This window comes from Ctenopharyngodon idella, chromosome 5, assembly GCF_019924925.1.
Source record: "Ctenopharyngodon idella isolate HZGC_01 chromosome 5, HZGC01, whole genome shotgun sequence".
NCBI lineage: Eukaryota > Metazoa > Chordata > Actinopteri > Cypriniformes > Xenocyprididae > Ctenopharyngodon > Ctenopharyngodon idella.
Window position 1 is genome coordinate 20,292,245 of NC_067224.1, and position 25,743 is coordinate 20,317,987.

The 25,743-nt window shown below is 38.7% G+C and overlaps 1 protein-coding gene across 2 annotated transcripts; it reads left to right on the forward strand.

Moving 5' to 3' along the window:
- Positions 1–337: 337 nt before the first annotated feature.
- npr3 (natriuretic peptide receptor 3) lies at positions 338–23,761 on the forward strand. Of its 2 annotated transcripts, none has more exons than XM_051895287.1 (8): positions 338–1,312; positions 10,952–11,074; positions 11,508–11,683; positions 18,898–19,033; positions 21,172–21,266; positions 21,415–21,535; positions 21,664–21,751; positions 21,848–23,761. In XM_051895287.1, the coding sequence occupies exons 1-8, from the start codon at positions 634–636 to the stop codon at positions 21,957–21,959; spliced, it is 1,530 nt and encodes a 509-aa protein (XP_051751247.1). In that variant the 5' UTR covers positions 338–633; the 3' UTR covers positions 21,960–23,761. The 2 variants fall into 2 exon arrangements, with proteins under 2 accessions (XP_051751247.1, XP_051751248.1); XM_051895288.1 differs by having other exon boundaries at positions 21,667–21,751.
- The last annotated feature ends 1,982 nt before the right edge of the window (positions 23,762–25,743 follow it).

The following is a 25,743-nucleotide window of genomic DNA, read 5'->3' on the forward strand; positions in this document are numbered from 1 at the left end:
GATTTTTAACTGGGACTAAAAAGAGGGAGTCCATCACTTATTATAAAAACTTCTGTGCCTTTTAATACTGATTAGGCCTCCAATTTTATTGTTGGGTTAATGACTGTATTTTATGGTATGGCTTAACTTGTACAGCACTCTGGATCAACCTGTATTTGAATATATATATATAAATTAATTAAAATTGTAACTGTAGTGACCATTTAATCCAGACTGAAGTTGTGGGCTGCACTGAATTGCGACACTGTACCTTTAAGGAGGGGGCGGGCTGCGCAGCGATGACGCAGGAATAATAATGAAAGGATGCTTGAAAATTCCTCCTAGACTGCAGCGTGTGTGGTGACCAGCCGAGCCGCACACTTCACACATCCTAACAAGAGTAATTACACAGACAAGCGGAGAGACCCAAAGAAGACTCCAAACAGGGGAAGAGAGAGGGGCTTTGCAGAGACTTCCAGGAGAGACACACACGACATAACTCACTTATAAACAGAAAGAGTGGGATTTTGCCATACTAAGTTTAATTAAGGATAAGTCTTAATTTATATAGCAATCTATTTGGGAGGGGAAAAAAACTTTAAAAAGCTCTTTGCAAAAAAGAAAAAAAAGTTACTTCGTTCATTGGTGTCAAAGATGTCATGTTTCATGTCACTATGTCTGTCCATTTGGGTAGTACTCATGATGCCTGGCAGGACAAGTGCACTGAATGACAACATCACTGTGATGGTCATGTTGCCTCTCAACAACACATACTTGTTCTCTTACCCGAGAGTTTCTCCGGCTATCGAGTACGCGAGAAAAACCCTCGAGAGCGTAGAACCCTTTGCAGGCTTGAAATTCAATGTGCGCTATGAGAACTCCGCGTGCGGGGTGGACGCTCTCTACGCGCTCGTGGACACGCAGGGAGACGAGCGTCCCAACCTGGTCCTCGGTCCTGTGTGCGAGTACGCGGCCGCGCAGGTGACGAGAGTGGCATCCCACTGGAACATCCCGGTGATCTCAGCAGGTGCTCTGGCCACCGGCTTCAGATTGAAAAACAGCGAGACGAGCGAGTACTCTCATCTCACACGAATCGCACCAACTTACCTGAAAATGGCTGAGACTTTTCAGGCGATATTCAAAAAATTCGCCTGGAGAACAGCGTATTTGATTTACGACGATGATAAAGACGAGAGAAACTGTTACTTTACGATGGAGGGGGTTTATATGGCGCTCTCAGACTACCACATCGTCACAGATTTCGCTGTGTTGAACTCGCAAGAGGAGAGAGTAGACGCCGACGGGATCATCACCTCCGTTTACGGGAGCGAAGGTAACGTTACTCGTTCACTTGTCCGTCATTTACCAAACGCTTTACGGCAAGCCGTTTTAACATTTATTCCTCAAGATAAACCAGTATATATTTGGTTTCTTTATTTCATCAGCTACAAGTGTTTAATTTGATTTTAATACTTACAAATACTAGAATGTATTTAGTCACTAGTACTTATTCATTATATGCACTATAACTGTGTAACAAGTTGCACGTTTTTGGCATTGAATTGCATGGGCATTTGTGATTCTGATATTATTCACATTAGATTAGTATGTATTCCAATTGTTGCAGGTGCCTATTTCAGTATTAGTAACTATTCATTAGGTGCTACAGTAGTTCTGTTTTCTTCTGCTCAGCAAGTACTGATAAGTACTTTTAAGGAATAAAACGGCTTGCCATAGATGCCAAAAGTGTCTTAAAAGAACAATACCCTAGAGAACTTTCTTGCCAGAAGGTGATAATTGGCACAAGTGGAATGGATGGTAACTTGCTGGGTTTGAGCCTGATACCTTTCATTTACTAGACTAGATCTTGACTATTAGACATTAGACTGCAAGTGGTAGCAATCCACACTGATACTAAAACAATAAGATTGCATGTTTCCATATTAAAGAATTTCAGTATAACATGATGCAAATGGGACACATTTCAGATTTGGTGATGATAAAGGGGTACTTAAGTGGTTTGTACTGTAGGGGTATGTAACTGACAAAATGTTTGGAAAACACTGTAGAGAATATTAGCTTGAAAAACATTCTGAAAATTCCATGCTGTCAGATTTTATTTCACCAGTAGCTTGTTCTCTGTAGTAAGTTGTGACTCAACTCGGGTATTCACAGGTCAAAAGGGTGGATTTGCAAAGTATTGCCCCTGGTCAAATACACTTCTTTATGTTATTAAGTCACGTTTAGTTTAAACTGGAACTGGAACATAGTTTTTCTGGAAGTGTTGTATATAATACCAAATGATAATGCATGGAAGCACTCCGAACAGCAATCCCAATCCGGAGCATGTTAAACTGCCCGGGATGTTGCAACAGACAAGAACAATACAGAACATACACAAACATGTCAAATGCAGATATTTTCCTAACTAGGGCTGCTCCCTGTCTGTAAAGATAGGTAAGAGGTCAGTTGCAGTCCATAAGAAAGCCGGTGGAAAAAATGATCAGAATTTTGACAGGCGGTCAACACTGAGCAAGAGCTGTAGGAATTTTGGGGAGCAATTTTCAGGCTTTAGCACTCCTCTAGACATCCTCAAGCACTTTTTAACAGCTTTTCTCATGGCGAGTAAAGTCATGCGCTGTCTGCCTGGCTGATTCTCAATAACCAGAGAGGATACACCCTCCCTTGAGCTCACTGCTACTATTGGTGTTGGATGCATTGTGGCGCTAAAAGATATGCCTGCTGTCAAAACTATTAACTGTCTACTGTTATCCTTCTTTCAAACATCATATCCGTCTGCCCCTAATCTGTGGCGTTTCACAAAAAGTCTGACTGTGCACCTCCTTACTGATCCTGTTTCATAAACAGTGCATTTCTCACATTCCTAGCAAGGATGTTGTCGATTTTAGAAAATATACACATATCCCTCAATACAGGGGCCCTGTATCACTTTTCTAAGACAGTCCCGTGCGTTGAAATGAACATCTTAGGTTTCTTAAGCTAATATTGCATATTGCGTGAATGCTGGTCATTAAAGGAATGTTCCACCAATTCTGAAAATGTCAGTATGGAATGACTGAAATGGGGTAGGAGGTTAATGCTGTCTTGGGGCTGTTTTGACACTAACAATGACAGGGTAACAGCTCTTGAGGCTTTTTATAATTTTCTTTCCCTTTTCTACCAGTTTACAGCAGCTAGAGGTCCTCAACATGTTGCGATCCCCCACAGCAACTATAAATGTGCAAGTATGGAATGCTCCTCATATAATGATATATACTTTCTTTGATCTGTCCATCATAGGCCATGCAGAGATATAAATGTGGAATCTCAGTGATGGGATGCATTTTTCAAGCCACAACCCAAACACTCAGGCCCCGTTTACACTAGTGCATTTTTGTTTTAAAACTGTGTTTTAAAGTGAAAGCGATCCTTATCTACACTGGCGTTTCCACAGTGTTTCAGAAATGATCTCCGTCTGTACTACACAGCCGAAAACGCATGTCACATGACCGTTCATGCACACTGGGCATGTGCGTATAAGTGTAAGCAGTTGTCTCTTGCGCATGTAGGCAGCTTCAGTATTAAAAAAACGCAGAGTTTAACTGCACAGTGGCTGCTAAAATTACAACAAAGCCAGAAAGGTTGCAGTTCAGTCTCCATGTTATTGTTTACACGGTCGTCAAGGATACGCAGAGCGAACGCGGGCCATCATTTTTGGTCCATTTATGCTGAAACACAGCCCCGGCATTTTCAAACTAAAACGGGGTCTGCAGCATTTTCGAAAGTCTCCGTTTTTAAGGTTCGAAAACGTCGACATAGTGTAAACGTCAGGCGTAACTGTAGCAAAACTTATGCATTTTAAAACAAAAATGTACTAGTGTAAACGGGGCCTCAGGGCAAAATTTGACATCGGTTTCAAGCTTCTTATGAAGGATAACATTGAGCTGTACATTTATAGTCACAGAATACACTCTGCAAACGTATGAGCATTTTATGAGAAATTTTGTCATTTTTAGATTTTTTAAAGTAAACAAGCAGCATGGCCAAAATTTCATACTGTAGTCTGGCTTATATTTTTTCATCTACAGTATGCATAGTTTTGTTTGGTTTTCAAGGATGAGGGAATTTCAACCAACCCGTCCACAGGATCATCACCATTGGGGGACCCTGTGATGAGGGTCCAATCATTTAGTCTGCTTAAACTCTGCCCTTTTTATTACACTCAACTGCAAGCTCGCATTTAGATTAGCCTCAATCCAATCAACAGCTGATGAATAGATCCAAGTCCCCATCATAAAATTTTCTGTTTCACTCAGATGTACACTACTTCCATAACATCTGCCTTTTACCAGTTGACTGTTGTAATTGGGCCCAAATAATGTACAGTTTAGTTAGACATCAGCAGCATCATAAGATATGGGAAGCTTTTCTTCTCCCTTTTAAAAGCTGATAAGCCTATTTATTGTGCTATCATAATTATGCATGATTATATGTGACCCGTGCTGGCAAAATGAGTCACAATGAGCAAATTATCAAAAATGTGTTGTTATTTTCACATTCTCTATTAAAAAACCTTCAGTGATGTATAATTTGTTGGAATCTGACAAAAAAATGACTGAGCTTTACCTTCTTGAAGTCAATAGAGTCAGTAAAGTCAATTTTAAGAAAAATCGAGTTAAAGTTTTCTGAAGGTTCCAAAACAAAATCACCTAGCAACTATACGTTATAATCCCTGCTAATACCACCAAATTTGGCACAAACCAAGTCAAAACCCATATCTAAAAAACATATATATATTCAACTTTATTTTTTTCATATTTCCACAACTGTTTGATTAACATTAATGAAACAGACAGCCTATTAAGACCTACTGTATCACACGGATCTAATATAATGTTACACATCAGATGTTTTCCCCAACAGTAAACTAAACATTCACCTAAGACATAACAGATAATGTTTGTGTGAATACTCGCCAAGACATTTTTTTTTTTGAAATACTGCAATTCTGTGTATATCGGAATCGCAGCGTCTTTGTGCTTGTGCTTTGGATATGTCAGTCAGCGTGAGTAAGATCGTTTGTTTACATCAGCATGAGTTTGAAAATCACATTTCATTGGTTTAGACTCATGCCATCGAGATACGGGAACGAGCACTGCTTCGCTAGACGCAGTGGAGAAAACTCATTTTTGTTCGATTACTGAAGCCTTTTTCATAACACAGTGAAAACTGCACGGCCATTGGTTCGTGCAGTTCAGATAAAACGAACCAATGACAAGACAACGGAGCTGCACAAGCCTATGGTGATGAAACACGCCAGAGCCCGCTGAAATGGGCGGGGTCATCTGGCTATATAAATGGGCATTCTGGCATAGAATCCTCAGGTTAATTCGACTGAAGCGGCAACACTGAGTTGTGCAGTGACATAGCACAGCTAGCATCACAGTACTCGTTCCCGTATCTCAGGGAACCGAGGTTACGTTGTTACCGAGTACATTCCCTTTTGATACTTCACTCGTACTGCGTCGTTAGACGTGGTGGGGAGTCAGTACAATCACACCAGGCTATGATAGAGGAACGACTGAAATGTAAATTCACCTTAAGCACCTAAGGTGTCCAGAGTGACCAAGTATAGCAGGGCAAAGCCATTAATTAGGGGCTCAGACCTAAGTTGGGACCCTACAGGAGGCAAAGCGGGCTAAACTCACAGAGGTCAAGCCTGGCCTTGGACAATCGTTCTAAGAAAAAAACTCTGTACAGCCTAGGCACTTAGGGAGGGCCAAGAGTGTACAAGAAGTAATAGCAAATGCCTGAAGCCAATGACCCCAATGACCTAATCTGAGTCACAGGGAATTTTAGCGAGTTTGAACACGATAAGTTCAAGCTCTGCTCAGAACCGGTCCTGCCTCGAGGCAGGTGCATGGGTACCCAGTGGATCGAACTCCGAGAGGCCAACTTTCTATGCAGAAAGGACCCGAGCCTGCAAGGCAGGGACGTCCAAGTTGTAGAACCTGGCAAAGATGGACAATAAGGCCCAGCCAGCCACCGCACAGGTTTCTGCAATGGACACACAATTGGACCCTGCCCATAATGAGGCCATGCCTCTGGTGGAGTGGACTCGTTCTCCAATGGGGCATTGCAGGCCCAAAGAGGAGTATGCTAGTGCAATTGCTCTGTCCATCGGGTTAGTCTCTGCTTCGTGACCGGATGCCCTTTGGTGCGACAGGGGCAGAAGGTCGGCTGATTGTAATGGCTCAAAGGGGGGAGCCCACAGAACCATAGACAGGTCCCATGTAGGGACCGTAAGGGGGTGAGGCGGATTCAGCCTCCCAGACCCCTTTAAAAAGCGAACAACCAAGTTGTTCCTGCCTACCGACTGTCCGGCTATAGAAGCGTGAGAAGCTGCTATAGCCGCTACATAGATCTTAAGAGTGGAGGGAGTGCGACCCTTATCCAACAACTCTTGGAGGAAGGACAATATCAATGATATGTGCAGGAGGTTGGGTCTTCCTGCAGTCTGCGCACCAAGCGGAGAAGACCGACTGTTTAAGGGCATAAAGATGTCTCGTAGACGGGGCACTAGCCTGAGAAATAGTTTTCAAGGCGTTCTTGGGAAGGTCCACAGGATCCCATTGAGAGGCATAGTTGCAGAGCCTATAGCTCGGGCTTCTGTTTGCCTGAGAGAAGAGGTCCCATCTCAGGGAAATGGGCCATGGGGCTGCTATGATGGCATCAACGGCAGGTCCAAAAAGACCAGCGTGGGAAACCGGAGAGTCAAGGAAAAGGGTCTTGTCCGTTTCCTTGATCTCCATCAGGTTTAACCATAAATGGCGCTCCAGCTCCACTAAGCTGGCCATTGACCTGCCGATAGCCTGAGCCATAGCCTTTGTAGCGCACAGAGCCAGGTCAGTTACGCTGCGCAGCTCTTTAAATACGGCTGGGTTGGGTCCAGACTCATCCATAGAACGGAGGAGTTTGGCCTGAAAGACCTGGAGGATGGCCATGGTGTGTAATGCAGAAGCCGCCTGGCCAGCCAAGGTGTAGACTAGTCCAGCGAGGGCTGATGTCGTCCGACAGGGCTTAGACCTTCGCTTTCCATCCAGTGGCAGTGGGCAGCAGAGGTGTGCGGCCACCGACTCATCCAGGGGAGGCAGCTTCTCATAACCTTTTTCAGGCCATGGAAGTATTGGGACATGGAAGAGGACACGGAAAAGTTTGGCGTCCATCCCAGCTCTAGGGTCGATGGGTTCCAGAGACAGCAAGGGGGTGGGTCGTTTGTCGAGCCCGTCCAATCCTCTGTGTCTGAGGCCGCCAATGACATGCTGTCATCTAGGGGATCGTCTTCAGACCCCCCGAATGAGACCAAGTCACTCATGATGGCAGAGGGACGTTGGTCTGGGCGGGAGAAAAGAACGGGAGAAACCTCTCTGTGTGGAGAGAGTGAGGCACGCGGGACCAGCGCCAGTGTGAGCTCACTCGTAACCGAGCGCTGAGTTCCTATGTCCCGCTGTTTTTTCCTCACAGGCTCCTGGGAGGAAAATTTGCTCCTTAGGAAGTATCTCTTTGAACTCGCCGGATGGCGGCAGGGGATGCGCTGAAACAGCTGTTCGCAGACGCTAAAAGCGACTCGTGAGCGGCGCGTTGATAGAGCTTGCTTGCAGAGCACCCATTTCAGCGGGCTCTGGCGGGCTTCATCACCATAGTCTCGTGCAGCTCCGCTGCCTCGTCTTTGGTTTGTTTTATATGAACTGCACGAACCAATGACTGTGCAGTTTTCACTGCGATATGAAAAAGGCTTCAGTAATCGGAGAAAAAGGAGTTTTCCCCACCGTGTCTAGCGACGCAGTACGAGTAAAGTATCGAAAAGGGAAACTCCTCTCAGAAAACGTACAAATAAAAATACTTTTAAATGTTTAATTGCTTGTAATTTGGAGCATTGGGATCACTAAACGAGGGCTTAACTCATTTTTGTGAAAATGCCATATAGCAGCAGTTCAGTACTATGTTAAGGAGCTTGTGATAGTACTAAAGCAGCCATTTTTCAAAGATAAAATTTACCAGAATTTGAAGGGAACATCATTTAAAAAAACGAAAGCTTTATGACAAGTGACAAGATAGTTGGCTATAGCCCTATGATAATAAAAGTTTGTGTTTATATTACCATAAATTACTGACATAGCCACTGTATAAATTAGCATATATTTGAATGCTAAATGATGCAGCCTGTTCCATGAGGTAGATTGCTGGCATTGAAATTAGTATTCCAGGCATGGTAGATGCTTCATTGTTTGGATGCAGTGGTGTAAGTAATGTAGTAGTGAGTACTGATACAGTACAGATGGCAAATATGCTTAAATTTATCTGGGTGTCAAACTGATAAATTACATTATGAGTTTGTACATATTTAATTTTTTTAACTACTACTTTTCACTACTCATGGCTTGTTTTTTTTTAAAATATCATTTTAACTTCAAAATGCAGACTGCAACTGTGTTCAGAGGTCAATGACAAAAACATGTAAGAAAGTTGATTTATGTGGCTGCTTATAATAACAGCATTCATCATTATCTACTCTCTCACACAGTTTCTCATAATAAGAAATCAGTACAGATTGCCAAATAGTTATTGTTTGCCTGCAGTCATCTTTAAAGGACGTCATTGGGACATTCTCCAGAACCCGTGACGCCTGATTTGATTAATTGGCCATTGCAATACCCTTGTTTTTGGTGTTGTCAGTCTTCGTTATGCAGTTTTGAACCTGTTGCATGAGGCTGCGGTGTGTTGGTTGGCACAGCTGAGGCAAATGTAATAAAATACAGGTAAGTTTAATGACATGGCCCAGCCTGCACATGAGCGCTGATTTAAAAAAAATTTAGCACCTGTTTATCGAAAGACTGTGGAGTGGGAGTGTTTTGTGGGTATGATGTGCTAGATGAGTGTCAACATTGGTAACAATCCGCTTGTCATGACATAAGAAATACAGTTTTCGGATACAAGCTTCTACTAATTTCAGCTAAGCTAAGTGTACAATACAGTGTCTGGGCTCACAGTGTCCCGGGCTCACAGTGTCCCGGACACCAGTATTTTAACAATTCATAAAAGATAAATCATTGGTCATTTGAGAGATTTAGTTATGGAGCTAAAGCTTAGGATTATGATTTTTTTAATAGTATCACAGCACACTGTGAGTTTGCTTTTGGCATCTTATAGTGATTGGACCAGGAAACGATACCTAGCTGTTGAATATGTAACATATAAAATTCCAAGGTATAATGATTTGCATCCAAAATAGACTGCTTTTTTCCATGATGTGCTCTCCCTTTTTTTTTTTTTTTTTTTTTAGATGTGGATGTAATCACTATTATAAGTGCTATTTTTTTGAACAGCATATATCTAAGCTAAACATTTATAAACATCTGTTTTGTCAGATCTCCACACTGATGCTAAATGTCAGAAGATAACGCACTTTAATGAGGATGGAATACAGTGTTGCAATGTTTTGACAGTGAATGACATGAGCACAGAAGCACAAACTGGCTGAGTGGTCCTTAGGGAGTGAATTTACTAAGCCAGATATATGTCATTATAGCCCTGCTTATTTTGCATTCTGTGCCATGCTGCCAAAGTCAGACAGAGCGGCAAGACAGTAAACCCTTATACTCAGTAGCGATACTGCACAAGTTTGCACAGCGATATTATTTCCATGTGCACGTTCACACTATGCGTCTATATAGACCCCCAGGTGCTTTAAATGCGGCGCAACCAACGGTAAGTGTGCCATGTGTTGCCCCTTTGCATTCCTCAGCTCATTTGTAACTAGTGTCAGTGGGAAAATCCAGATTTTTGAAATATTGCTGGCTGGAGTTGTACCCCATGGAATCGCTGGAGAGCCAACACAGGGCCTGTAGTGTGCTGTATGCTCTGTAATTAAAGGGTGCTATAGTGCAGGAATACTGAGGTGAAGTTTGTCCCACTCAGCTGAGGATATTTCAAGCAGCGCATTACACTGACTGAGCTGTGGGGAAAGTTCCAATCCTCTGAATCTTCCTATTTATGGGACACTTTGTGACTTTTTTGAAAAAACCTCTGTTTGCTTGTTGTTTGTTTATTTATTTTTGACCTCCTTGCTCCATGGGAAAATATTTCGTACCTCAGACTGTGTTTCTGTTAGACCAGGTCAAAAATAAGCTATCCTATGGTATTCACAGGCTTGTGCTTACATAATTGAATCAATGCCACATGTTCTTGTAAAGCTGGCCAGTAGCATAAAGGTCGTAATTAATCTTAAATGAACAGCACTGAGCGTGTTCTCAGGATCAAGATGATAATACCTTAATGTGCATGTTGAATTTATGGCCTGTAAAAGTCTTATGAAGAGACAGTGCTTTATTTTGTCTGCCATAAATAGAAATGGGAAACATAAGGAAATTAATGGTTCTGGTGCATACAGTATTATCATACAAACAACCAGTCACTGACTTATTTAGGTCTCACAAGCCTTAACATTGTATCATAGTTGTAAATGAAAAATAAATAAATATAATTAATGACTTGTGGTTCAGTAAGTGATTCAGATTAACTGAGAAACTGCAATAAAAATTTGATTCATAAGTTGTGATTCATTAAAAATAATCACTGGCCACGCTCTATGTTTTAGATTCAGCAAAAATAACCTGCTCAGAAGAGTCATTCACTTACTGTGAACTCTGTATGTTTTGTGCTGAATAGTTACGTAGGGAACACTTTGTTTTAGTACAGTGTTGCGTCGTTATCAGCGGAAAGCACATGCGAGAACCGAACGACATGAGAATCATTCAGTTACAATATTATTTTATTTTGTTTATTATTTTCTTGGTTCCCCACCTTAGACATAAATGCCTTTTGACATTATACACATAAACCAGGTGGCGATGGTAGCTTAAAGTTGTTGTTCTGAATTGCAAATAACATTCTGTTCCTTGTCGTTTTGCAGTGGTGATTATGTGTGCCAAGGCGGACACAGTACGAGACTTCATGCTGGCATCTCATCGACGCAAATTAACCAGCGATAGCCACATCTTTTTCAACATTGAGCTCTTCAACTCCTCTTCCTATGGTAAAGCTCCACTGCTCTATTCAAGGTTGTTGTGCACTGATTACAGAGCTTATCTCTATTCCCAAGATGAGCCATAGTCAGACGAGATTGTCCTATGACCCTATAGCACAATGAAGCTATCTACAGGTCTTCTGCTTGATAGAGATTACATTCAAGAGATATTTGGCTCAACACAATAGCGCCTGGATATTGTCTGGTGAGCAGAACCAGGATGTTCCACCGATGTTCCTGTGCATATCTTAAAGCCCCATTGTTGCAGCAAAAGTAACAGAGTAGATATTTTGCCCATTGTCATTGAGGTTTTATCAGCAGACACAGGCAAAACATGGTTGTATAATGTCCTTATCTTGAGAGACATACTTTTCTATAGCAAATCTTGCAATATGTTGATGTGAAAGAATTTGTTACAATAAAACACAACATTATTTCACAGGGGATGGATCCTGGAGGAGAGGAGACAAATATGACAATGAGGCCAAGGCTGCCTACAGTTTTCTCAACACTGTGACATTACTTAGGTCCACCAAGCCAGAGTTTGAAGTCTTCTCCGTGGAAATGAAAAAGTCACTACAGCAGTCGGGCATCCCCGTTTGTGAAAACTGCAGTGCTGTACGTGAGTCTTTGGAACAAAATTACTGAAAATAATGTTAAAAATATATATTGAATACTTTCAGACTTTTATTGGATTTCAGATTAATTTGGACTGGTCTTTGCAGATCTAAAGATCTTTGTTCACATTTCACCTTTTTTATTTTAACTTTCTATTTTGCATTTACTTTCTATTTGCACATAAAGTTAAAAATATATATATATATATATATATATATATATATATACAGTATATACACACACACATACAAGTATTGAGGAGGAATGCAAAAGAGATTAACCTAAAAACTTCCAACCGTAAAAAAGTTGCAGAACCTCCTTGGCTATTTTCAAATACACCATCCTTTTGTCCCCTGTTAACAATATACAGGCATATCCCCCAGTCAGTCAGTCAGTCAGTCAATCAATCAATCAATCAATCAATCAATCAAACAAATGCCTCTTTTCTGCATCCATTTTGTGGCCTGCAATATTCAGAGAGTAGCTGATTCATTTATTCACACAGTTTAAAGTCAGAATACAGTGCATTCACACTTTAAGTGCTTTTGAATGGGGTGACTTGGCGTTCCATATAGGCCCCATATTTTGGTCTGGCTCTTTGTCCCCATCATGTCAGCTTCCTTTGAAAAGCCATCAGAGCTTTTCTAAGAAAGACAGCGGAAACTGTCTTTCTGAAAAACAATTGTGGACCAATCGAAGTGCCAAGGTTAATAACCTCAGTGGGGGCCCTGCCACTTTTGACTGGCTCAATTGCTGTATCAACAGGAGCCACAAAAGATTTGAGCTGGACCTTTGCGGGGGACCACTACCATATAGAAGTGTATTCAGACAAAGCCCATTCTCGTTCCAAATATGAATGTCAAGGCTTCAGTGTGACGAGCACTATTATTTCATTGTATGAATACACTTCCCAGAGAAGCCTTACCTGACAGAAGCACAGGCTAATGTGATGTTTCACAAACTTGGCCCTCTGCTTGTAGCTGCCGCTTGTATCTGCTCCGTTTTTTCAGACGGCGGTGTTCATGCTGAATTAATGAGCTGGATGAAGAATGCTCACTTTATTCATTAAGAAAGGTGATACATTTTTTGGAATTGGCTTACAGTGAGTGGTGTTCTTATGAGCATCCACACAGATTTAAGCAATTCATACTAGCTGCCAGGAAATGCAGCCATACTCATTTGCAAAGAGCCCCCATATGCAGAACATAAATCTGCTGGATAAATGACAGTTTCCACTGTTAAAATTCTAGAAGCTTGACTGTATAATCCAGCTACAAAGTAAGACCTTTAAAAGATTCATGAAATATGGATATTTAAAAAGTGCTGTTTTAGATCAAGGTGCTGTCAGTCTATGTCTTTAGAGACTAAAATGACTGAGTCTGAGAAAAATGCTAAGTATTTTTATGCACTGATGACCAGTAGGTGGGTGTGTTGGATTACCACAGTCATTAGGAACATGTTTTATGTATTGCAGTGTAATGTGTTTTATGTTTTATGTGTTTGATTGGATTTCTCCAAAGTTTCTTCCATGTTTTCCACTCGCAACATACTCTCAGAAGAAAAGGTTTTGAAATGATCCTAAAAACAGGCAACATTCTTCAGCATCATTAACAATTTTTTAGCTGAGAAACATCATCTCTTCAAAAGAAGGAAACCATGAATTTGCTCAGACTGACATGTATTTTATCTTACTTAGTAATAGCTGTCATCTGTTGGCCCTCAGGTTTCTCTCTTATTTTCATCTAATTTCGGCTCGCCCTTCGCCGTGCGTCACTGCAGGTTATCAAGTTCCAACATGATAAAAACCACTGAGGCTCAAATAATCTCTAGAAATTCTTTTTGCACAGATTAGCATTTCTAAAATACCTATCTCCTCAGGTGTGTATAATCCAATCACAGCTTCTTAAATCAGGTGATTTGTGTTAAAGTCGAGCAATTTAAGGTCAAGTTACAAATAATGAGGTTTTAATGCTTGGTGATTGGCTCTAAGATGTATATTTCCTTCTGTACTTAAACAGAACTGCTTCAAAGGAGGATCAGTGCAGCAACTAGGCACATTCATTAGAGATGATTGAACTCAATGCACTAGACTGCATATGAATTTAAGGCCACCCATGAGTGCTTCTTTCCTTTCCATCTCAACAACTCTTATCTAGAACAAGATATGCAGTCAACCGCTTTGCTGACCATTAAGGGTCTCTAAAACCATCTCACAGGATCTGAACACACTGTGGCCGATTGGCTAAACTGAGACAAACAAAGGAAGTCACAGACTTATTACAGAAAGTTCGTTCCGCTTCAATCGTCTCCATTTGATCAACAGTGGAGGGTGTCACTGTTTTCAGAACAGACCTGCAATAACGACCAATGATATTCTCTTATGACAACCTTTACTTTATCACATTTCTCTATATAATCTTATAATTCATTCAAGAAATGTTTGTTCAGATAAGGGGGGCTATGGAGGACAAAATATTAAAATAAATGAGGAAGTGTGAAAAAATACATACATGAAGTGAAAAAAAAAAGTATATGACCTAATGAGACAAAATGTTGTTTTTTTTTGCAGTTTCATTTAAGTTAATAAACTTAAATTATTTTCATTTATTTGCTAATTAATTTCTCATTTCTAATTAGTTTCTTTATTATTGTTTCTGTATTTCTTCCTCCAATGTAATAAGAGAACTAAACACATTTTGCTGCCTCACCTGTTGCTTTAAGCAGTGCAGTATAATTTAATAGTGGTACATGGATTAAGAATAAGATCTTTATATTTCTGTGAAGGTTTTCAAACCAGGTCATCGCAGAATATATCACTCAGTCCTTGCAATTGGACTTTGATTCTTATCATTTTTGAAGAGGTTTTGCCAATCATCTGAAAGGTTTTGAGTGGTCTTCAATCAACGAGAAAAAGTCCTTCTGCAGCGACTGAATTCTAAATGACTAGAAGCTCTTCACGTTCAAAATAGATTGTCTGAACAGTTGATTGTCTTGTTGCATTCCATTATGAAGAAATAAACATGAAAATAAGTAAAATCGAATAATACATACAGAGATAAATATGTGAAATATGTTGAACAGATTATTGCGGAAATTAATAAATCAAGTGAAATAAAAAAGTGTGTAATAAACATTGTTTCCCATTGGGTCATTTATATTTTTTTCTTTCATTTTTCATGTTTGTTTCTCCATAGATGGTGTGGTAACACTTTACAATAAGGTTCATTAGTTAACATTAGTTAACTACATTAGTTAACATGAACTAATAATGAACTGCACTTATACAGCATTTATTAATATTTGTTAATGTTAATTTCAGCATTTACTAATACATTATAAAAAAACTTGTTAACATTAGTTAATGCACTGTGAACTAACATGAACTAACAATGAACAACTGTATTTTCATTAACTAACGTTAACGAAGATTAGTAAATACAGTAACAAATGTATTGCTCATGGTTAGTTCATGTTAGTTAATACATTAACTAATGTTTAACTAATGAACCTTATTGTAAAGTGTTACCGACGGTGTCTTAAAAGTTCTGTTCTGGCCTTTCTGTCATTGCAGCATACCTGGTAGTGACAGTGAGAATGCACTGGGTAATTTTTCACCGGGGTGAGAAAACTGACATGCGGTTGCACCTTTTCATGCCAGAGCCTGAAGTTAATCATCCCAAATAAACAGAAACAGGCTTATGGGTAAAACAGTGAGTCCAGTGAGCCCTGAGGATGAGTTACATTCACTGTAATGATGCAGGGCTTGTTTGGGTTTAATCACTGCAGTTGGGCCAATTATGAATTAGTGCCGTTATGCAGTTCTCTCTCCCATCCCAATAACTATGGAGGAATTTAACACATTAAAATTATATATTATGTATTAAAATTGCTTATATATATGTTTACATGAAATATATATGCAGAAACTGATTTTAGTCAGTTTATAAGTTTTATAAGACTAAGATTGTGAGACTTAAAGTCAGAAATAGCCATGATAAATAGGCACTAAAACAGGGAAGAAAACCTTACAGTTGATTTATTTATTTTTGTTACATAAGAAATCACTTTATCATTTAAAGATGCTGCAAACTGTGATGGAAAACCACACATCTCAACGTGGGTGACAGGCCTCGAGACCTTTCCTTTAACATCTGAGTTAGAATAACAGAAATTTAATCAAAATCTCCTCTATATCTCTTTCATATCACATTCTTGAACTGAGATGGCATCAGTTTTACACGAACTGTTAGCAATAGTGCCTGATCTTAAATATCAGCGGGGTTTGTTTCGCAATGAGAAAGCATCACTTTTTTCGCATGAGGAATGTTTAGTCCAATACATTGTGTTGCTGAATTGCAAGCTGTGCTCTGTATGAAAACACGGCAGGGTTTGTTATGCTCTGAATGCTTGGAGATTTCACCTCTGTTCACGCTTCCAAAAATGAATATGTATATAAACAGTCATATGACTATATCAGCTTTTCCTGCTGTTTCACTCTTATTAGGCAGTTGAGGGTGAATGTAAATATACAGTAATCTTGGCAGCCGGATATCGAATCTCCCCCGGGCCGCAGACTGACTAAGCCCCAGGTTTTACTATTGTTTGCCTTGGGCTGCGCACATGCAGCATGCGGCTCTGTGGCAGGAACGGACCATTAATCCGTATCATAACATGAGCATCTATTAGTACGTGCTTTTCAGTATTCATGGCGGCTGGGTAGCCCTTATTATTTTTTAATTGGTTAGCATTTTATTGAACAAGACAGTGCTGTTTATGGATCCTCTCCATCTTATTCACTCTTGATGTTAGAAGACACTGTATGCAGTTGTTCATTCATTTGCAGTTAAATAAGATAGTGATTGATGAGCTGCTCTTGGATTCTCTCACGATAATAATTGCTTGATCATATTTGTCTACTAATATCTTATAATTCTACGTAAATAAAGTTTGAGCAACATGTGTTCAGAAAGCAAGGAGAGTTATAGAGGGCCAAATATGAAATAAAAGATTGAAGAAAGGTGAAAAATAAATGCATGTGTACTTTAATGATACACAGAGGCAATATATTCTATTTTTTTTTTTTTAACAATTTAATCATCAAATGTATTATACAGGGTTCGTACAGATACTGTAAAATGAAATTCAAGGACTTTCAAGGACTTTTCAAGCACTACTTTTTTGGTTTTCAAGGACCACCGTACTATCTTCCAAATTCTAATTGTTTGCAATAAATGTATTTTTAAGAATTTTTAAAAATCAAATTACAGATAAAATGTATCCAAAATACAACTTACAACTTATTTATATTAAATACAAAGTTTAGAATGGCTATTATTTTTAAATCAATAATATTTTATATTATAATGTTGGCATGCCCCCCCGGAAGAAAATGTTGTACATTTTAAAGATAAATTCATTAATCTGGTGCACTTTGAGAGTTCAAAATAAAGAGCTCCAACCAGTGTGTTCAGTGTGCTGATTGAACAAAGAAAAAGTCTGTGTAATGACTTGTACTTAAATCCACTGTTAAAAATAAGTCATCCAACCGCTCGATGATATTCTCTGATTTATATGCATGATGATATGGTAACATATCACACTGAAGTAGGCTGCTTATAAATTAACATTTAATTAAAAGTTCTTCTTTGGCTAAATTACATTTCCTTAATAGCATAAACACAGGCTTTACTCCCTTCAAACTTAAATTGTCACTGTTTCATTACATCATTGTAGGAAAACACTCTTATCAGAATAATTTCTGTTAGTTAAGCTTGTGTATATTTTTTTAGTTAAAGCTGTTGAGTTATAAAGCAACACCTCAAGTAGGGTTTTTCCTTTGTGTTTTATATAATGACCACTAGGAGGTGCTCACATGTTTTCCTTGATTGGTTTTCTCTGAAGAGAAATACGTTCAGTTGAAAACGAAAATAAATGAGTGACGCACATTCATTGCGTTTTACCGTGAAATGAGTTATTGATTTATCTCTCATCCACCCGCAATTAATTGGAATGTTATTTTGTATTACTTCCGCCTTTCCCGCGGATATAACCACAATCCGCGCATCACTAATCGAACGGTTCGAGAATGGACACAGGCTGGGAACCCGCAACAGAACCGTGTCGGTGGAAAAGGTGTATCTGAGCATGTGACTGCTTGTCTGAGTTTTGTTGACAGCGGGAGGCGGCCTCGTAAATAATTCTCTATGCAGGACAAACTATAGCTTATGGCATCGTTGTCAAAGAAAGAGTACTTAGCTGGTGAAGTGGACTTATTGCGGAGTTAACGAAAGTTATCATGAGCATTGTAATGTTTAAAACAGATGTCTCAACAAATCTCAGTAGACCCGACCGGGAAGATTTTAAAACGAGCGGTCCATTCATAAATAATGGAAATACAAACCAGAAGACAGAAGACAACGAGCGCAGCGCTGAGAAGAGGCGGGGCTACATAAGGTCTGTATCAGACGGGCTGCAGCGTTAATTTTGCGTTAAAAGATTCAAAAAATTAAACACTGATTTCATATATACAAGTACCTTTTCAGGAATATCACTATTTTCAAGGTTTCCCAGGCCTTAAATTTCAAAAAGTCAAATTCAAGTACTTCAAGCAGGTTGTGCGAACCCTGATTATATTAATTTACTAATTTATAAAAACAATTTCAGAAATATTTACTATATAAATAAAACATTCTCGGAGCTGATAGCCTCGTGGGCAGCATTCCAAAACCCGAGTTCGAGTCCTTGCTTGTGTTCCTTTCCTGATCCCGTCCCCCTCTCTCCCCCTTTTCTTCCTGTCAGTCCTCTACACTATCCTATCAGAGTAAAGACAAAGATGCCAAAAATACATCTAATTAATAATAATAATAATAGTAAAATACAGACATATATACATTTTTATATCAAAGAGAGTGTGAATGTGTGAGCCCTGTGATGGACTGGCCATCCATCCAGGCTGTCCCCAGCCTTTGGCCTGAGACACTGGGATAGGCATCCCGCATTCTTGCAGAGGATTAAGGGGTTTGGGGATGAATGGATACACCTCTATCACTTCTCTATTTCTTCCTCCACTATGCTAATGGAAGGTTAAAGCCTGGATATTTTCCTTTTACATTGATTGATTGAAGTGTCTCTCTCAGAAGCAAACATTATTTTAATTAAGAAATTGCTGTCTTCACCTAGTGTTCCTCAGACCTTGCTCTTTTATTGCATTGCAGGTCAATATGTTTATGGAGGGGTTCCATGATGCTTTGCTTCTGTATGCAATTGCCTTGCGTGAGGTGATGAGTAACGGTCTGACGAAAAAGGATGGATTGAACATCACACACAGCATGTGGAACAGAACATTTGAAGGTAATTAGTAAAACAAATGCTGCACTTTTTCCCGTAAAAATGTAGACACTGTGGAAGACATCATTTGCATTTTATAACAAAAATGAATCAGCAGCTGTAGTTCTGAAATGCAAATATATACTCAGAAGCGTGAGAATCGACTGGTTCAATTTTGTGTTAAAGTTCAGCGACGGAGAAGGTAAACAGTGGCAGCAAACTCAGCAGAAATCAAGTGAAACCTTGCACTAGCCAGACAGTGTCAGAATAGGATGATTACTTGAGAAAGTAAACATTACACTTGTGTAACCCTTGGTTTAATCAGGCTGATTTTGCATGTGTACATCTAGGGTTGGGATGCAGCATTAAATTAACACAAGGCCCTGAATAACATAACAGAGCTCGTTTGATGTATGAGAGTTGGGGTACAGAAATTCTTGTTCAAACTAAACTAAATGCATTTAAAAAGCAATGATTTTATACTTGAGACTTTGGGAGTACCCGCAAAATGTTACATTACTTGCAAGGAAGGGATTTGAAGCATTATAACATGATAACAAACTCAGTTTGTAGTATGATCCATTTATTTAAATTACACAAATGAGGTTAATTGCATAAGTACTCTTTCATTAGTCACAGTAGCCGCAAATTACATCTTTTTGACCACTTTAACCTATTTACCATCTACAGACCGATGTACCGTATACGCTATCATTTAAAAGTTTGGGGTCAGTACTTTTTTTTATTTATTAATACTTATTTAGCAAGTATGCAATGAATTGGTTAAAATTGACAGTAAAAAATGCTTTTCTTTTAAACTTTCTGTTCATCAAAGAATGCTGAAAACTATTTATGGTTTCCACAAAAATATTAAGCAAAACTGAAAATAATAAGAAATGTTTCTTGAGCAACAAATCAGCATATTACAATTTACAAATATTACAATATTACAAATGTGACACTGAAGACTGGAGTACAGGCCCGTTCACACCAAGAACGATAATTACAAAGATAACTATAACGATATCTATTTTAGTGTCCACACCAATGCACAATATCGTTCTGTTTATTTAAAGTATGTGCTGCAGTTTTGTCATCTGCCTCTTTAAATGTTCGAGCTCTTTAAAGCAGGATGGATTCTGATTGGCTGTCAATGTTTTTATCGTTTATCAGCTGGACAAATCATTCTGAAAGTGATTTCAATGTTATCGTTCATCTGGGCCATTATCATTGTAGTTGTGGTGTGCTATTCTGCTGTTCTTTTACATTTAGAACGATTTTTAGAACTATATCTTTGTTATTGTTCTCATCCTTGGTGTGAACAGGCCTTAATGGCTGCTGAAAATTCAGCTTCAGCCATGACAGGAAAAAATTACATTTCAAAATGTATTAAAATAGAAAACGGATAATTGTAATAATATTTCACAATATTACTGTTTTTACTGTATTTTTTAATCAATTACATGCAGTCTTGTTGAGCATAAGAGACTTCTTTCATAAACTTACTGAACCCAAATTTTTGAACAGTAGAGTACATATGAATTTTAAGAAAACACATATAAACTGGTTGGTAGGTTAGCAACACTTTTGTCTTAACAAATCAACATCCTATTTAATAATATTTTACACTCTAAGCTTATTATTAGGAAAATAGTCATGCATATTTTGTGCAAAAAGAACAGTGGAATCCGAAGACTGACCAAGTCTTATTTTATTCCCATTATTATTATTCACCACATTTGATTCCCATTATTGTAGTTGTGAACAGAGGGTTCTCCAGTATTCCTGCCACTGTAATTCATTAAACCTCCCTTACAAAATAAGTGCTCAGACATGTCTGCGGCCCAGACCCATCTCAATGACCACAGCAAGACAACTAAACGTGAAATAACAATGTTTTGCTCGGCCAGAAACATCAGAAACAGGGTCATGTTTTCCTGTTAAATGAAATAATATTTTAAAAATCTCAAGAATTCAGGAACACAGATGTACAGATGAAATTACCATTTCTGCAGTCAAAGCCAACAAAAACGGCAGGAGGCGGATGAGATTTCCTGTTGTATTGCCCACCCGGAATTTGCCGACTCTTGCTGGTGTTTTCCTTGGAATGTCTGACTCTTCAAACTAATTAATTTTCTCATTCCTTGCATTCCGTTATACAGGCATTGCTGGCCAGGTGTCTCTAGATGCCAGTGGTGACCGAAATGGGGATTTCTCTGTCATTAGGATGACAGATCCAGAGGCAGGAACGCACGAGGTATGCGCACGTAATCATTTCTGCTGTATTTGACCGAAAAAAGTCAGGACATTCAGTCGTTTGAAACTAATTTGCATTATTTGGTTTACTATGTTTGTGCCAGAATTATGTCTGAAGTAAGGAAAGTGGTGTCTTTTTATGCCTTCAGACTATCATGAACTACTTCGGCACCAATGGAACTTTAGATACCATGCCGGGCTTTAAGAGGGAATGGTTCTCCTTGCGATCAGCACCAGAGCCACCACCCCCAAAACACATTGAACCATCATGTAAATTACCTCTGCTTCTTGAAGACTGACACTTTTTTGTAACAGCATGATATGCACATGAGTCATATATTTATTATTATAATTTATATGCAGCTTTCCTTATAAATGGTTTCATTTTCTTTCCTAAGCAGGTGGACTAGGTGTATCGGCAGTGACTGGGCTAATAGTAGGGGGAATTCTGGGAATGGCTCTCCTCATGGCATTCTACTTCTTTAGGTAAACATTTTTTTTTTGCCCACATGTTTGTTGAGATAACAGTACTGCTGATACTTGACATCTACATTCATGATATTGTTCTTCGTCGCTCCTCAGGAAGAATTACAGGATAACCATTGAACGGAGAACACCTCGAGAAGAGTGTGACATCGGAAAACACCGTCAGTTGCGGGAAGACTCCATCAGATCCAACTTCTCAGCAGCGTAGTCTGTAGTCGTAAGTCGACTGCTGGGGTGTTCGAATTCGGGGAAGGTGCATCTCAAATGAGTCTGTGGGCTCTTCAAACACCATCCCAGGAACCCAGAAATATTTATAGACATGCTGTAGTGTTTTTCTTTGTAAATGTTTCTTGCTCTTCAATTCGTAAACTCAGGAAAGTTGAATTATTGGAGGAGAAGTGCTCGCAAGGCTTCTTGACTCTCTGTAAAGAAAAATGGTCTTTTTTTTTATTTAGCTACAGACCTTTTTTTCCCTGCCAAACTCATCTTGAGGAAGATTCTGTAGAAGCCTGTCAATTTTGTAGAAAAGAGTGGGCTGACTTGAGTCCGGTCAGCCGCTGGGTTGGTGGGGAGAAGCGGTTACGAGATATTGAGGACTGTAAGAGTGATACTCAGAACTTAAGCTTATTTTAAACGTAACACTCTCCCCAGTGATCTCGGCATCACGTTACCTTCCTCTTCTTCGTTTAGAGAATGTCCAGTAGAACACACTGATAAACATCCATTCTTTCTTCTTTCTAGACTTGGGTCAGGAGGCACTGATGAATAAAAAACTGATGTGAACTTTAAAATGATGTTCCTCTCTGTCAACACGTATCTCAGCAAGCCTTGATATATCAAATTTGGCTGCATGCTGAAACACTGAACTGTTTTTATTTATGATTATAAATTCTGATTTTCTACAATAGGTTTTAGTCCCACTAATTATAATAATCGAATATAATTTCAGCTCTGTCATATCTTGATTTACACTGCCATGTACAGTATCATACACGCTGCTGGGTGCCTCATAACCAAATGTTGTCTGACTGGTGTTCACGGTTTTGGCTTCAAGATTCAATTGATAAAACCGACTGTTGTAAAACTAAACCAATCTAAACTGTCCATTCATGTCAAAATGTTTAAAATAGGAAGAATTTCTGCTTTTTAAACTCGTCATGCTTTAATAGCAACAAAAAATGTCTGCCATAGTCCTCCTCCACCATTACATTTTTGTTTCAGTCGTTTTGTACAGCCCACTTTTAATTGGTAAACATCACACTTTTTGAATGCTAGAAAGAGTTTCAAAGAAATGATGATTCTGCTCAAATCATGCCTGATTCTTCATCGTCCTGCACTTTGTTGCATCTGTGAAGGTGAACTGCAGAGGCAAGCAATTTGGTTGGTTTAAAAAGATAAAAAGGAGGCTGTGAGGACGTTATGTAATAGATATATAGATATGTCACAATATGATTTTATACACAACAGAAGCCGGTCTACCTATCAACGAAAGATTTTGAAAAGCTATTTTCAGTTTATATTGCACATGTACATTTTTGAACTATGTCTTTAGATTGTCTTTGTCAGGAGGTGGTTATCAATAATCTATCAGTTTAATAGCATATTATTAAGTATATTTTTAACATGTGTGATGATTCAGTAATGATGATGAGATGTAAATGTGAACTGTCACATTTAAAACCATCTCTATGGTTTGTGCGTCAAAAAAATAGGGTTTTATTCAGGCTTGGTATGATGGCAATTGTATACTGATGTAAGTAAATGTATCAACATAAGATGTGATGTTATTTATTGATATTTTGTAGAGGTTTCATTTTTCTTAGTGTTGATTTTAACATTGTTTCTTGTGTGAAATATACAGAATCCTTTTTGTAAACAGTATATCTGCCTTGTCAGAGCAAATTTTATCTGATAAGTATATTTACAAGGCTTTGTAAACACTTGGAAGAATTGTAACTTATTTAGATTGATACATATTGACCAATTAAAAAGACAATTTATGGAATTAAATAGTCTCTCTGTGTTTACCACTAGCGGCTCATACAACTTGAAAATGGTCTGTACTAGGTTTGCTGACTTCAGGAGCAGCACATCTTTTGCTCTTGTAATTTAATGTCTGAAATTCATAACCATTCGATATGTTTTTCATGAGCTTGTGTAGATTCAGTGGACCAGTGGACTGTCATAGCTGTGGTCTGAAATTCCTCATAGATCTTCAAGAGAGTGTGTGCAAATGATCCCAGACTGCAGAGACACTATGTGAACACAGGTCATGTAGCCAAAGCAAACACAACTCACTTCCTTTGCTGCTCATCACAACAGGTGTCTCACACAGAAAATTTTTCCATTACTAGTCCATCTGTAGAACTTCTTCGGAACACATTCAAATGCTGAGGGATTGAGAGATTATTCACTCAAAAATGAAAAACCTGTCATCATTTACTCACTCTCATGCCATTCCAAACCTGTATGATTTCTTTTTTTGGTTCCTGTTCCTTTAATGTCTTCCTAAATCTTGACCTCACCAGACACTCTTCAAATTACCATCAAAATTATGAACCCACAGCCTGAAGTCATGACGCTTAATGTCTGTTGGTGTACAGTATGAGTTCAAACGCACTTCAAAGAACCATGAAATCCCAGCTGATACAAAGTCATTATTTGACCTCACATCTGGTAATGGAAAACCACATGGAAAAATTCCTTGAATGCTTCTTAATCAGAAGACTACAGACTATGAGGCCGAACCTGTTGACTAAGCAAATGACCTTAAACAGAGAACAAAATGTATCTGTCTGTATACAAACACACTACAGCTCAAAATCTCAATATTTAGTTAACACATGCAATGAAACTGCTATTGTAATGCTTTACATTTTTCACATCTTGTTACATTCTCCTAGTCTTAACACAAGCGAAGCAGATCTATTTTTAGTACACATTGATGGAATGCATTTTTTCATTTATTTTTTTCAGAAATGCAAAGGGTTCCTGTAATCTGGTGTACAAGTATTTTCAAGGGAAATCCATTATTCAGTGCCTCTGCCATTACAGCTGCTGTAGTAGAAATTATACTTAAATATCAATACAGTGTGTGTCTGCGCAGGAAAGTGAATGACCATTTGTAGTGATCTATGAAAATTCAGGGAGATGAAAGTTGTCCTTTAACATTAACATTCATCACAATGGTCGCAGTTGCTCATCTGGTAAAGGATATTGGTACAGGTTTTTCTGTATGATTTTTTTTTGAGCAACAAAATTAGTCACTAGTAAACCTATGATATAATATCATATTTGCAATTTATATGTTGCTTTGCTTGCAAAAACAATTATTTTGTCACAAAAACATGTCTACTTTTCAATGAAGGAGAAAGATGCCTTTTGCAGACGGATGGTGTAGTTAGAGCATTTGCCAGCAGAGGCTAACTGGACGGTGCTAACCAGCCAAAGCTTGACCCTTCTGTGAAATCTAACATTCTTTTTGACATCTGAAGATATGGCTGTTGTTAAATATGGCATAAAAGCCATATATTATTACTTTTAGTATGTATGTAAAACCTGACATAGTTTTAAGTGGCTGTTATAATAGTTTATGATCTGAAGTGATACCCACTCATACTGTTGTTTAATATCCCACACCCAATCCATGGCCAGAATAAACTTTTTTTCATTCCTTAAAATGTAGTGCTTTCTCTTGTGAAATCTTAACAGTCCTTTGTGAAATAACACTAACGAAGCTTGAGCAAAACCGTCTATAAATGAATGCAACAAAATATTTCTTTACTGTTAAAAAAAGCCCATTCATTTTAACCAGTTTTGAACTATAAAGATCCATGCTAAGATTATTCATTAGAAACTTGCAGGAAAAATATAGACTGAGAAAATGAACAACTCATACACTGGTGTTTAAAGCCCATTTTAGATACTTAAGTTCTGTGAAGAAGTTCAAGAAATTAAAACTTGAAGATACCTGATGCTACTTTTAAACCATG